Consider the following 15,461-nt stretch of genomic DNA (forward strand, 5'->3'; position numbering starts at 1 on the left):
TTGCCAAGCACGCCATGTCCGAGGTCACCAAGGCAAAGCTCAGGTTCCCCATGAGCACCTGAGCTGCCTCCCGCCCCTGAGCATCGCCCCCGAAGGCTGTTTTCAGAGCCACCCAGTCGGCCTGAAAATTCCTGGAGCCCTCCGAAGGTGTGCCCGTGGCAGTTTGAGGGCAGGGATCAGGGGGCGTGCTGCCAATGTCTATTAGCCTTCCTTTTTTTATTTCTTTCTTCCTTGTAGTTAAAGTGTACGACACGATGGCTCTGGCTCGTACGCATATACATATTGAAGAGATTACTACAGTCAAACAAATGACCGTCTTCATCACCTTCTACCCTTGTATGCTAAGAGAATCTAAAATCTACTGTCTTGGTAAAGTTTCAGAATCAAACACAACATTATTAACAATAGTCGTCCTGCTGTACTTTGGATCTCCAGACGTATTCATTGGCCCAATTCCTGATTTGTACCCCTTGACCTCCTTGTTCCCATTTGCTCCTCTCCCTGCAGTGGGTAGTTTTCTGGCAGGTGGCAGGTGGCTTGCTGCTGGCTTCCCAGCATTCTTTACTGTGAACTACATTGTCAACACTAATATAACTGTCCTTCATTGTTTTTATTATACATAACGCTCGAGTTTGTATATCATATAATTGGATCGATTTCTGCAATTTATATGTGCACAAGTGTATGGAAGTCCTGTGATTGAATTAAATTACCACAGAATCTTTTGATTTTAAAACATTGCCACATAATTGATTCCCTTTTCCTCTGTAAGGAGTTTTCATTGAAAAGTAAATTTGAAAGCATTTAGAAAAAGTTTTTTTTTTACACAAGAGCTCTAATATGTAGTCACCAGTTCTAAAATGTGCTCTCCTTTTCAGCATCTAAGAGTTTTGAATAGATTTATTTTACACTTTACACAGGTTGCATATTTTAAAATATCCCCTATCGGTTAGTTTTCACTATGAAAACCTGGGCTTTTCCACTTTTTGTTCCAGATTCATTGAGGGTTTTAAATAAGGACTGGATGTTGGGGATGGGCAGCCAGGTCCCTTGACGTCCAGGAGCGCTAGTCACCAGTTCGTAGTAACTAGCTGCTAGGAACTAGTTGCTAGTTACTAGTAAAGTAGTGACTTCAGTTTCTAGAAAGCCTAGGAATAAGTACTGTTGTGGAACTCTTGGATTTAATTTTTTCTATGCTGTGTTTTGTTTCCTCACGTGTGTTTCTAATGGGCTAAGTAATAAAGTTAATGCGGAAAAAAAGGTTGACTGGAGTGTTATCGTCCTGTTAATACTCTATTCCGCATATAGATGCTTAGGATGTGTTATTTATTTTAAAGTTTTAATAATATATTTTATTTAATCCAACATAGCAAAATTATAATTTCTATATGTAATGAATATCAACAGTTTGTCAATTACGTAAGCGCTGACTCTTCCCTTCAGTTGGTTTTCTCTGCAAACCGCACCAGGAGGTGCCACATTTTCGTCCATCAACTACTGAAGAAAGTAGTCATGCGTTCTGTTCCCTTCTAGTCCTCAAACCCAGTCGTCCCTTGTCCCACAGACATTTCATCTGTGTCAGTCCCATTTTGTTCCCTGTCTACAATTCCCAACGTCATTTTGGTGCTTTGCTGATGTTTCTACTTGATTTCTGAATTTCCAAACGGAAACCACAAACACCCATAGCGCAGTCATCATTTCCTAATCGTGTTGATTTCTTAAAATCACTTTTCCTTAGAGGATATGTAGGAGATCAGTTCTCACGGAAAACTATAGAAAATTATTTTAGGCCACACAGAACAAAAAGCAACAGAAGAACAGAAAATTTACTCGGATTTTGAGGAAGCCACAAATAGCACGATAAATTAAGTGGTTACAGGTCTTTCGGGTCATCTGAGGCGGCTCTGAAAAGAGCCTTTGGGGGGCCGTGCCCGGGGGCAGGAGGCGGCTCATGTGCTCATGGTGAACCTGAGCACAGCCCTGGTGCCCTCAGTCACGGTATGCTTGCGGAGCTCCCCGGTCAGCAGCAGGTGCACGGCGGCCTGGATGTCCTGTGAGGTGAGGGTGCAGCGCTGGTTGTAACAGGCCAGGCGGCCGGCCTCTTCGGCGAGGCGCTCGAAGAGGTCGCTAATGCACGAGTCCATGACGTTCACGGCCTGCTGGGACAGGCTGAGGCCGTCGTGGACCAGCTTCAGAACCCTGGGGAAATAGGTGGCGAAACTGTCCTCGCCGCGGCGGCCGCGGCGGCAGCGGGTGTGACGGTGGCTGCGGCGGCGATGGCGCCTGGGCTTCTTCTGTTTCAGGGCCGTCGGAGCGCCCTTCTCAGGCGACTGGGTGCTGACACCTTCCTCCGGAGACGGGGCAGAGGCAGGCTCCGCCATCCCTCAGGCAAACCCCAAGTGCTAGGAGGCACCGACGATGGCGCTGCTGCCAGGCGGGGAGCCCTTTTTATAGTCGCTGCCTTGCCTCACGTCATGCGTGACCTCGACTTCTGACTGGGTGTCAGGGCACACAGGGAGCGCGTGAGTGAGCCTAGCGGAGTGCGCTGGGACTGCACGGTCCTCCTGCTGGCGGTCCCTCCACCAATCACAGTGAGCGTCTGGAGCCCTGCAAGCTGCCTGTCTGGTCCCATACAGAAATTCACAGCAAGAGAACCCACACAGGAAGGCTGTGACACGGCCAGCAGAGGGCTCCTGGACGTGGAGATGTGTCGGTCCACCTCCCGCCTCCGGTTCTGATCGAAACCCTCAATGAATCAGGATAACGGAGTAAAAAACTACCGTTTGTAAAGAGTGAAATCAAACACAACTGGGGTATTTAGACCTACATAAGAAAATTCAGCATTTACCAGGTTTGTAGTCACACTCCTAATGATACTTAGATCCGAAAAAGTACCCTACATTCTAGCATTGCTGAATACATAGAACAGCCCTTGATTGAAAGAGAAAAAGGGTATTGGTCTAATTTTGCAGTAAGTCACCCAAAAGGTAAGAGACAGTCAAGAAATAGTTTAAAATCACGTGCTTTTCAAAAATCTGACAGTTCGAGAAAATTTATTCCTTAAATGTATTTGTGGAAAAATGAACCCCAAATACGGAACCAGTACAGAATGAAGAAGAATTAGAGAAATGGAGGTCATCAAGGAACTTGTCACCATTACAAATAAAGACAGATGAAAGAAAGAAAGAAAGAAAGAAAGAAAGAAAGAAAGAAAGAAAGAAAGAAAGAAAGAAAGAAAGAAAGAAAGAAAGAAAGAAAGAAAGAAAGAAAGAAAGAAAGAAAGAAAAGAAAGAAAACAACCATCCAGCACAATTCACAGTAAATGAGCCCTCAGGCAAAGAATCACACCCATTCCATCAGGAGCTGCTTCCACCTCAACTCCAAGGCTGAAGAGTCCAGGAAATCTTTGATTGGCTCTCTTGGGAAACCCGGTTCCATGGTGAGCCGGTGGCTATGACTCCGTGGCTACAGGTTCCTCATTGCCTGACTGAGAACAGACTGGGGCTTGAGCTGCTCTGATTGGACCTTCCATCATCCCTATTATGCATAAATGCAAGTCATGAAGGTTTGTGCTTTCTAAACCCAAAGATTATAGACTGGAGAGGAACATAACTGGATAAAACTGAACGAGTTAAAATAGTAACTTCAGTTTCTAGAAAGCCTAGGGATAGGTATTGCTTCTTGAAATTTTCTCCTTAGTTATTTCTGTGATCGGTTGGGTCCTCCTTTGTGTTTCTGTATGTACTCCATAATACTGAGAATGCCAAAAACGTTTGATGCAGGATGTTTGTCCTGCTCCTACTATGTTCCCCATATGGATGCTTACAGTTCGTTATTTATTCTCCATGAGTTTGAGGATTCCAGCACCGGCCAGAAATTAAAAAAAAAACAAATGTATATATAAATATAAATATATATATATATATATATATATATATATATATGTATATATTTGTATGTACACACATATATATTCATTTTTACATGTATACAGACACATATGTATATGTGTATGTGTATATGTGTGTTTGTGTGTGTGTGTATAAATACTGTGTGTGTGTGTGTGTGTGTGTGTGTGTGTGTGTGTGTGTGTGACTGTGGATATATATTTGAGGACTGAAACACAGGAGAGAAATAACTGAGTCAAATTTCCACAAGCAAAACAGTAGGTGGGTCAACTAAGGTAAAGTGTGGTTGAGGTGACACAATCTCAGAGCTTAGTGTAACCAGAAGATTTGACCCCTTGGGGGGTGAGCTGATTGGTGTACGATTCGTGCCGGCAGGAAGGAGAATAGGGAAGGAAAGGGCACTACCAGCGCCATGATGGGGTGTGGCCGAGAAGGACTTATGTGATCAGGGTGTGATCCCTTGGGGAATTTGGGTTCTTACACCGGGCCTCATTTCCCAGCCCCTACCTCCGCTTTAGCCTTGCAGGCCCGTTCCCCCATGTCTTCCCTCTACTTATTACCTCACCCCAGGAACAGGGGCTTCATGATATCCTAGCCGACCTCACCTTCCCAGACCCCATCACGGCCCTCTCTGATCGGCTCAGGGACCGCGGGCTCACATTCCTTTACTCTCCCACTGCTTTAGGCCCGAGGGTCCTTATTCCTTTCATCCCGAGTACACTCACTCCTCCAAGATAATAGGGGCCTCTACCAGAATCAGGTACATTTTGCCCAGTTACCTTTGAAGTTCTGGAACTCTGAGATCCAAGCCGGATGAGCTGTAGTCAAGCTCGCACAACTGTTTATAGCCATCGGACCCTAAGTAGGGTGTGATGACCAAACAGTGGTATGGAAGCGTTGCTCAGCGTTGTCTGTTCTAATCCTTGCCCGGGTCATGGAGGAGGTGAGTGTGGGTGGTTCAGAGTCATTCACTCCCACAGCTGGACGTTTCTACGACAATGAGGCTCTCCTGGGCAAAAGTCACATTTTCAACTTTCTCAGCCACTGAACAGGAGAGCAGTCAGTTTATAATAATCACAGGAGAATCTACTAAGGCTATTCGTCTTTATATCTCCCATCCCTAGCACTTTGTTTGGCCCACAAGTGACCCTCAATGGAGACATGTCAGTAGATCAAAGTAACATAATAAATCTGTGATAGAGCGGAAGTTTTGGACAATCGCACCACCCAGTGTCCATTGAGGGAGATACGTGAGCATCTGGAAGTTAAAATGTTCAAGGTCATTTTCTTTCTGGTTACTCACCACGAATGTTACAGTGATAATGAAAGATGGACGTACAACCATGTCTTTAGCTTGCACCCCACATTTTCCATATGGTGGCATAGATGTTCATAGATCAGCAATCATTCTCTCCACAAGGATTTCTCAAGTCTTCCCTTGAGAAATCTCATTCCATTCCCTTTTCTATGCTCTTGTAGCAATCTGTTTTAATTTGAGAATTTTTCATGGTTGTGGAAGAAACTTTTAAAAGAGAAAGGGACACTCATTTAACAAAGGTAATTATTAAGTGCATACTACTTTGCAGCTGTTAAGCATAATAAATATCAGTGTTTCCTCAACTCACGTATCAATGTTGTTAACATTTAGATATATCTATTTTTTTTTTGAAGGAATGAACACATTACCGAAAAATTGAGGCTTTCTTGACCCCACCCCATTTCCATTCACTTCTTCAGGGGTGTTCCTTTCCTGAATGTGAGATGTAGCTTCCAATCCATTTTTCTATCATCCCAGATCTATGTGATTTCTGTTTCCAGGAGCACAATAAATCAATTTTCGAAGTAGTGCTCCAGGTCTAAGACCACATTCCCCAAATCACTTGGGTTTGACAGGAAGCCCCAGACACCCACCCCTCCATAGCCTAAATCAGAAAATCCTGCAACCTCTTTATGCCTTTAATCCATTAGAATTTTTCTAATGATGACGTTTATTTTCACTTGTGCCAGCCACCAGCAGTCCAAGATCCCCAAGACAACCCTCAGCTCCTGCATTCTAACCTCTGTAAGGTTGTGTCCATATCCCCTCTTTAGTTTAATTCTCTCATTCCTCCCCTGCTACTAAAACCCAATGCACCCTCAGTGCCTCGTCTGTATCCTCAACCTGTTCTCTGAATGTTCCTTTTATTGTCTTGCTTCAACAAAAACCACACTCTTTCCTGAAGACTCTGTGTCCCCTGAAGCCCACTCATGAGAGGAGCAGATGATTTTTCTCTCCCACCAACACAGAGTCTAAAGTAGCAGAGAGCCTATAGGTCAGGTGAGTGACTTCCATGCTTCTCGTTGGTACCTTTAGACCACTCTCCTTCTACCTCCCTAAAAACCTCCCACTTTTGACAGCTTGTGTCACCAACTAGCTTTCACTGTTGCTATCATCTATCAAACTTCAACTATTCCCCCTCATTTCTCAAAGTTGTTACCTTCTGGAACAGTCATTCTCGACAGTAGTCCTGTCTTAATTCTTGATCAGTTCTAGAATGATCATTCTGACAAACTAGCCCCTTCAGTTTCTTGACCATTTCATCTTCATTAAATTGTCCTCAACTCCACCTCAGATACTCACTTACATGGCCATGCCCTAGGCCTTCTCATCGCAATTAAGGCAACCGTCCATAATCTCAATTTCAAACCTTCCTCTTTCGGACCATACTCTCCACTCTTTCTAGCTCACTCACTTTTGTGCCCTGACCTCAGTATCCTTCAACCTCACCACAATCTCTAATCCATCGGTCCTACCAGATTTTTACCATCTCTCATTCCCTTATTGTCTTTTCTCCCCTCCTTACTCAGCTGAAATGTCATGCTCAGTCTTTCCAATCAGTCCTTTACATACGCCCTCCACTATCCTGCCCATTTTTCACTTTGTATTGCATCCTTGGCACAATCACAACCCTGGCTAAATCTAACTACATTTTCACGAGCCTGCATCCGGGAAACTAAACGTGGCTGGAGCAAAATACACAACCACATGACTAATGTCAGTTTAACTTCATGACCATGAACCTCAGGCAGGCCTTTAATGCTGCCAGGTGATCACTGTGTAGATCTCCTGTCTGTTAACTTTCCGATTTCTTCAAGTTATTATTTTGCAATATCTTTCTCCTTAACCTCTCAACACCGCCTCCAAATCCCAAATCTTCCACTGCTTCCTATTTCACTAGAAAATTGAAGCCATCAGAAGAGAAATTCTATAGAATCCTAATACCACATCACTGCACATACCTGCACCTGCATCTGTCTACATGGGCTTCCTGTTATCATACATAATTGTAATGAGCTAAATTGTGTCCCCACCGAAAATTCATATGTTGAAGTCCTAACACCCAGTACCTCAGAATGTGACTTAATTACCTCTTTAAAGAGGTCATTAGGGTAAACAGTAATCCAATATAACTGGTGTCTTTATAAGAAGAGATTAGGACACAGACACCACAGATTGAGGGTCAACCGTGTGAAGATACAGGGAGAAAGCAGCCATCTACAAGCCAAGGAGAGAAGCCTCAGAAGAACCAACCCTGCCAACGCCCTAATCTCAGACTTCTAGCCTCCAGAACTGTGAGACAATAAATTTCTGTTGTTTAAGCCACCCAGTCTGTGGTACTTTGTTATGGCAGCCCTAGCAAACTAATATATTGATATTTCCCCGAATCCCCTCCAAAGGCAGCCTCTCTGCTTTACCACTAAATCTCTTTCTCTCACATCAACTAAGAAATACCACTACCTTCCTTCTCCCCCTTATCTCCAACCTCATCAATGTTGTGCTTTTTACTGGGTCATTTAGATCAGGATGCAATCGTGCTATTATTTCTTGTCTTTTATACACACACACACACACACACACACACACACACACACACACACACACACACACACACACATGCAGACACACATACATACACAAAGGTAATTCAAAAAGTTCCTGGAAAGATTCGTATTATCTTTTTTTTTTTTTTTTTTTGTCTTTTTGGGACCGGTAAGGGGATCGCAACCCTTGGCTTGGTGTCGCCCACACCGTGCTCAGCCAGTGAGTGCACCGGCCATCCCTATATAGGATCCGAACCCGCGGCGGGAGCACCACTACGCTCCCAAGCGCTGCACTCTCCTGAGTGCGCCACGGGGCTGGCCCCGTATTATCTTTTAATTGAATTTTCCATGAACTTTTTGAAGTACCCTTATGTGTGTATTTGTGTGGATACTCATCATTATACAGACATTCTCTTGGTTCCACTTCCCCCACCCATCAGCACCCCCATTCCTTTGCTACGTTTTGATATGAATTTCTTTTACAGATATATGTGATATGTTTCCATGCACAATATAAGGCATCATTTTAACCACAGTTCATTGCCTAACACCACACTCCCCTAGGCCTTTGATCTATATCAATCTGGTGTCAGGAGGGAGTCCCAGATGACCATCCTTCCCTATCTCACACTCTCTCTGTCTGCTCTATTCCTCACTCTATTCCAGCTGTGGCCTCCCCACTATTCCTTAAAAGGGCCACACTCACTGTTGTCTTAGAGCCTTTGCAATGTCTGTTCCACCTGTCAGGAAAGATACCCAGTTTGGCCACTCTCTCATTGCCTTGTGAGAGTTGTGTCTATTCACTGTTTCAAACTTTTCTCTTCCCATTCTCATTTGAACCCATTCCAATCAAGGGTCCACATTCACCATTCTGCTGAAATTTTTCAAGGTTATGTACGACTTCCACATTGTTCAATCCAGTGGTCAATTCTTAGTCCTCATCACTCAGCAGCATTAGGCAAAGCTGATGAGTCACTCCTCACTGGTTCACTTTCTTCACTTGGTTCCCAGGACACCGCATTCTCCTGGTGTTTCTCCACCCTCCCTGGATGTTCCTTCTGTCTCCCTTATTAGCTCCTTCTCTTATCCCAGACTTTTAAAAACAGGAATATCCCACGGCTCAGTCCATGTTCATCTTCTAATTTTCTAGCTACACTCTGTTGGTGATCTCCTCCAGTCCAATGTCTATAAAAAACTTTTCTATGTTAATAACTTCCAAATTTGTGCCTACAAGCCATATCTGCATCCTAACCTCCACTCTGAGATATACAAGTTCTTACTCAGTATCTCCACTCAGATATTTAATACGCATTTCAAACTTGAAATGTTGCAGATAACTTTTAATCTTTTCTCCAAAAACTAACTACCCCCTTCCCCACCTCGATTGATTTCAACTCCATCAGTCCATCTGCTTGAGCCAAAGACCTTGACATCACCTTCAAATCCTCCCTTTTTCTCTCACTACACATTCAGTCCATCTGGAAATCATTTGGGCTCTACCTCAAGATGCATCCAAAGTCGAGCCTTTTCTCACCATCTCCATTGGGCTGCATAAGGTCTCGTGCGTCATCTTGATAACTGCAATAGACTTCTAACACGTCTTTCTGCCTCCACTCTTGCTCCCCTATGGTGCATTCTCAACACAAAAACTGAAGTGATTATTTAAAAATGTGAACCAAATCATGGCACTTCCCCGCTCAAAATCCTGCAAAGACACCTAATTCCACTCAGAGCCAAAGACCATACAAAAGCCCTACTTTTTCGGTTCTCCATTATGTCTCTGACTCTCAAACTGTCCTCTTCCCCACTCACTCTGCCCCATCCCTGGCCTCATTGCTGTTCCCCAAGCAACCCAGGCTCACTCTTGCCATAGGGCCTTTGCAATGTCTCTTCTCACTGGAAGGAGTGCTCTGTTCCAAGATATCTATTTGTTTAAACTCTCTCACCTTCTTTAAGGCTCAAATCTCACTGTTTCAGTGAGACCTTCCTTGAGCCATTCTACTTAATACTGCAACCAGCCCACACTGTTTTCTCTAGCTCCCTTACTTTCCACTGCTTTTTAAAAAAATCCTCAATCTAATACATCATGCAGTTTATTTACTTATTATGCTTGTTGTCTTACTTCAGTCTTCTCCCATTGAAATGTAGGGTCCACAAAGGCAGAGATCTCTGATTTGTTCACTGATCCTAAGTATCCAGAATTGTGCACACAATGAAGATTTGTTAAATGAATCATAAATTATATCACGTTGTCTGTAATCTTCTACAACTCCCTTTTTTCATTCAACGTTATACATTTTTAGAATAACCCATGGTTGTACTGTAACGTATAGAAGTACATTCGTTGATGTACATAATTGATATATAATATTCTATTGTATGAATATACTATAGTTTATGTATTTGCATCTCATGAACATTTAAGTTGCTTTTATTTTTTCTGTTACAAACAATGCTGCAATTAATATTCTTGCAATAGCCTCCTATTAGTCTATAAACATGTCTCCAAGAATCAAAATTGCTAGATGACACAGCATGTGCATCTTCGACTTGACTACACTTTGCCAAATAACTGTCACAGTAATTGCACCAATTTACTCAAATCAACAGTGTATGAGTTCCATTTTCTCCACATTCTCGCCAATATTTAGTATTTTTAGACTTCTTTTTCCCAATATAATGGGTAAAAATGAGCATCTCCCTAGTGTTTGAATCTGCGTTTCCCAGATTATTTCATGAGTGTGAGCATCTTTTTATAAGTTTCCTGCGTATGAATATTTCTTCTTCTGTGAAGTAACTTTTCATATCCTTTACCTATTTTTTCTTTTAAGTTGTTTGTCTTTTTAGTATTGCTTCCTATGGGTTCTTTACATATTCTATACTCTATTGGTTGGTAATGTATTTTGCAAAAAAGTTTCTCTGAATCTGTTGCTGATCTTTTGCTTTTGCATTCATATTTTTTTGCTTTACAACAAGTGTAACTGGAATAAAGCTGTTTGAGGAAAAAATGACTTCTGGTCCACATGCAACTCGACTGGTGAGGGCCATATATAAGAAAGTACTCAATTAGGCAGGTTTTCAAAATGTTTTATTCAAATACAGTACACATACAGAAAACGGATATATCTTAGGTGTACATCCTGATGAATGTTCACAAAGTGAAGATGCCCATATAACCAGCCCCCAGCTCAAGAAAAAAAACATACCTACCACCCCTTCCCCTAAAGCCTCTCTTGTACCCCTTCCAGTCACTATGCCCAAGGATGATAACGTATCTTCTCACAATTAGTTTTGCCTCTTTCATGCTTTAAATAAATGGGATCTTTTAGAATATAATCCTTTTTGTCTGACTTATTTCATTCAACGTTAGGTTAGGTTTGTGAGATTCATCCATATTCTCATGTGTATTTGTGGTTAGTTTCTTTTTTATGTACTGTATTTCAATGTATGAATTTACCACAATTTATTTATCCATTCTATTGTTGATGGAATTTTTTTTCCAGCTTGGGGCTGTTACCAATACTGTTATGAGCATAGTCATGCATGTCTTTTAGTGAATATATGTATGCATTTTTCTTGGGTATATACCAAGGAGTGGAGTTGCTGGTCATAGTGAATGCATGTGTTCAGCTTTAGTAGATACAGCCAACTAATTTTCCGAAAAGCTTGCATCAATTGTTGCTTATCTTTTAACTTTAACTTAATTTTGCATGCCTTTTATTATACTATGTTTGTGGAATTAAATATATCTATCTTTTCCTTCAAAACTTGTGTTTGGGGGTTTCGTTCAGGAAATTCTTATCTACCCTGAGGAAATTTTGATTTTTGATTGGTTTTAAATTTTTTGTTGTGTATGTGGGTCTTTTATACATTTAGACTTTATTTTGCATAAGGCAAAAATCTAAATATTTTTCCATAAATAATCACAATTATTCAATTATTAAGTGTCCTAATCACATTTATTAAATTATTCATCCTTTAACTTGGTTTTCGTCAAGATGGCAGAATAGACAGTGCCCAGCGTCACTCTCTCTCACAAATCAATCAATTTACAACTATAAAAATGTAACATCAGCCAAGCTGGGGCTGCTGGAGCTCAGGGATAGAGGAGGAGAGACCCACTGAATTCATGAAGGTGGGAGAAACTACAATGAGAGAAAGAAAAAACTGCTCGGAGCATTTGGGTTGCGGCTGCTTTAAGGCTGGAACTGATGAGCACCTGCAGTAGGAGCTGGCAGAAGCTGCAGCTGTGCCCTTCAGATGGAGTTACTTGGAGGTGGCAGGGGAAAAGAAGGCCTTGGTGGCCTGCAGGACAGCAAGACCACTAATAGGGTTCCTGTGGACCCATGCAGGAGCGAGGAGCCAGAACAGCTGAAGAAGAGGAGCCATTCAGAGACCGGTGAGTCATTGCAAGGGACCGGCGCAAGGCCCATCCCATGAGAAGTGTTTGGAGCATGGGCGGTGGGCAAGAGGGAAACACCAGGAGAACACTGGGACACAGCAAGGACAGGTGACCTGCCCCCCAATCAGCACAGGACACTCAGAGGAGAGTGGTCGGGAATGCAGAATTGCATGGGGTGCAGTTTGATGAAAAAACTCAGGCCCAGATCAGAGTTTCTGTACAACCCAGATCCACCAGGTCTCTGGAGAGCCAGAATTACCTATAAGGTCATCCATTAAACCCTGAGCTGCACAAAAGCCTTCCCTAGGGAAACAGCAGCAAAGCGGCAATCTAGTTCAACCACACAGCTCAATTACTTGTTCCCACAGGAAGTTCCCCCGTTTTAGAAGTAAGCAAAGGACAAAAAATTAGTTCCAGCCTAGGCACACCACCAGCACCTCAGGGCCCACCAGGGGACCTGAGGCTTGGAGCTGGGGACAGACACCCCCCTCCACCTACAACCAGGCACACTGTCAGAACCTCTGGGCCCACCTGGGGACCTGGGGCATGGATATGGGGACTGGACCCCCCACACCCACACCCAGGTACACCGCCAGCACCAAGGAGCATGCCAAAAACATTACCTCCATGTGGGTTGCACACCACAGCCACCACAGTAACCTCAGCTGCCGTGAAAGTGGCTAGACGTCACAACCATGACACAGATGGTCCACCAGCCACTGGAGTGCATTGACACAAGGATAGTCACCAGCAGAGACCAAAGAAAAGAGGATGTCTCTCTCCACAAAGCCTATTCCAGAGTGACAGAAGAAGCAGCTGCTGTATGATAATATTGGGGGACCTGAACACACCTCTCAGCATTGGACAGATCATCTAGGCAACAAATCAACAGAGTAACCATTACTCTTTCAGAGGGAGAGAAGAAATCTAGGGTTATCTGTGGTGGGAGCGGGGAGGGAGAGGGAGATGGGGAGAGATTGGACAAGGGGCATAAAGAACAAGTACAATTTGTAACAATACACATACTAGTAATATTGATTTGATCAACTTATGTCAACACTGAATCCCAAAAATATGTATAATCAATTATGATTTAATAAAACATAAAATAAAATAAAAATAAATTATTCATCCTTTCTCCACTCCTCTGCAATACAATGTCTTTCATACCAATTTCCCATCTATTGCCAATTTTGATCTAGTAATCAGTTTGTCAAATTTCACAAAAATGGGCCTGTTAATATTTTGATTGGAATAGTATTGGATTTATGGATTAATTCGAGAACTGCCAATTTACTGACATGAAGTCTTCTCCTATATGAATGGAGTATTGTTGGGAAAGACAACCCACAATGGGCCCTTAGCAACCCTGTGTTTTCTTGCTTAGTATGCCAAAATTGTAAGGCAGTGATGACTCTTTACCCTGGCCATTTCTCAGGGTCATGTTTGTAGTAAGCAACACTGAGGGATGAGAAAACATCGCCCTACAGACAAAAAGCAGGCTTCTTCCATTTTCTGTGAAAACGGTGGAACCTCCAAATTTATTTATCCTTTCCTGTAATGCAACCCACTGTGTGTGCAGCCATCCACCATTGGTCCTTTGCATCGTCCTTGTGGGACTTGGAGGGCACTGGGAACAATCATAAATCAACATTACACTCCACCTACTGCTTTTTCTGTGAGTAATAAATTTCTTTGTCTATCATCCAAGATTCTCATGTCTTCAGAAAAAAAATCCATGAAACTGTAGCAGGCTAATTTGATAGCTGATAAATAAGGTAAAATCCCAGTCCCTGTGCAGTTCTTGTCAAATATCTTTCTCTACTATCAGACATTTTAAAATTTTCCTTTAGTACTGTTTTACACTTTTCTGCATAAATGGCTTGTACATCTTTGTTAGCTATCTTCCTAGCTATCTTATAGATTTGGGGACTATCATGAAAGTGTTATTTTTTCTATTGAATTTTCTAACTGGTTGTTGGATTTCACATGCTTTTTTTTTTTTTTTTTTTAATTTTATTTTGTCGATATACATTGTGGCTGATTATTGCTCCCCATCACCAAAACCTCCCTCCCTTCTCCCTCCCCCCTCCCCCCCAACAATGTCCTTTCTGTTTGCTTGTCGTATCAACTTCAAATAATTGTAGTTGTTATATCTTCTTCCCCCCCCCCCCCGGTTTGTGTGTGTGTGTGTGTGTGTGTGTGTGTGTGTGTGTGTGAATTTATATATTAATTTTTAGCTCCCACCAATAAGTGAGAACATGTGGTATTTCTCTTTCTGTGCCTGACTTGTTTCACTTAATATAATTCTCTCAAGGTCCATCCATGTTGTTGCAAATGGCAGTATTTCATTTGCTTTTATAGCTGAGTAGTATTCCATTGTGTAGATGTACCACATTTTCCGTATCCACTCATCCGATGATGGGCATTTGGGCTGGTTCCAACTCTTGGCTATTGTAAAGAGTGCTGCGATAAACATTGGGAAACAGGTATACCTTCGACTTGATGATTTCCATTCCTCTGGGTATATTCCCAACAGTGGGATAGCTGGGTCGTATGGTAGATCTATCTGCAATTGTTTGAGGAACCTCCATACCATTTTCCATAGAGGCTGCACCATTTTGCAGTCCCACCAACAATGTATGAGAGTTCCTTTTTCTCCGCAGCCTCGCCAGCATTTATCGTTCATAGTCTTTTGGATTTTAGCCATCCTAACTGGGGTTAGATGGTATCTCAGTGTGGTTTTGATTTGCATTTCCTGGATGCTGAGTGATGTTGAGCACTTTTTCATATGTCTGTTAGCCATTTGTATATCTTCCTTAGAGAAATGCCTACTTAGCTCTTTTGCCCAATTTTTTAATTGGGTTGCTTGTTTTCTTCTTGTACAGTTGTTTGAGTTCCTTATATATTCTGGATATTAATCCTTTGTCAGATATATATTTTGCAAATATTTTCTCCCACTCTGTTGGTTGTCTTTTAACTCTTTTAATTGTTTCTTTTGCTGTGCAGAAGCTTTTTAGTTTGATATAATCCCATTTGTTTATTTTTCCTTTGGTTGCCCGTGCTTTTGGGGTCGTATTCATGAAGTCTGTGCCCAGTCCTATTTCCTGAAGTGTTTCTCCTATGTTTTCTTTAAGAAGTTTTATTGTTTCAGGGTGTATATTTAAATCCTTAATCCATTTTGAGTTGATTTTAGTATACGGCGAGAGGTATGGATCTAGTTTCATTCTCCTGCATATGGATATCCAGTTATCCCAGCACCATTTGCTGAAGAGGCAGTCCCTTCGCCA

The 15,461-nt window shown here is 42.4% G+C and overlaps 1 protein-coding gene across 1 annotated transcript; it reads right to left on the bottom strand.

The window, feature by feature from the left end:
* Positions 1-1,949: 1,949 nt before the first annotated feature.
* On the bottom strand, positions 1,950-2,381 carry LOC134368300 (late histone H2B.L4-like). The gene has a single exon (XM_063084852.1). The coding sequence runs from the start codon at positions 2,379-2,381 to the stop codon at positions 1,950-1,952; it is 432 nt and encodes a 143-aa protein (XP_062940922.1).
* Positions 2,382-15,461: the final 13,080 nt, after the last annotated feature.

This window comes from Cynocephalus volans, chromosome X (genome assembly GCF_027409185.1).
Source record: "Cynocephalus volans isolate mCynVol1 chromosome X, mCynVol1.pri, whole genome shotgun sequence".
In the NCBI taxonomy this organism is placed as follows: domain Eukaryota; kingdom Metazoa; phylum Chordata; class Mammalia; order Dermoptera; family Cynocephalidae; genus Cynocephalus; species Cynocephalus volans.

Bases quoted from the DNA above. Each gene is read 5' to 3' on its own strand.
- LOC134368300 (XM_063084852.1), bottom strand. From the start codon at position 2,381: ATGGCGGAGCCTGCCTCTGCCCCGTCTCCGGAGGAAGGTGTCAGCACC.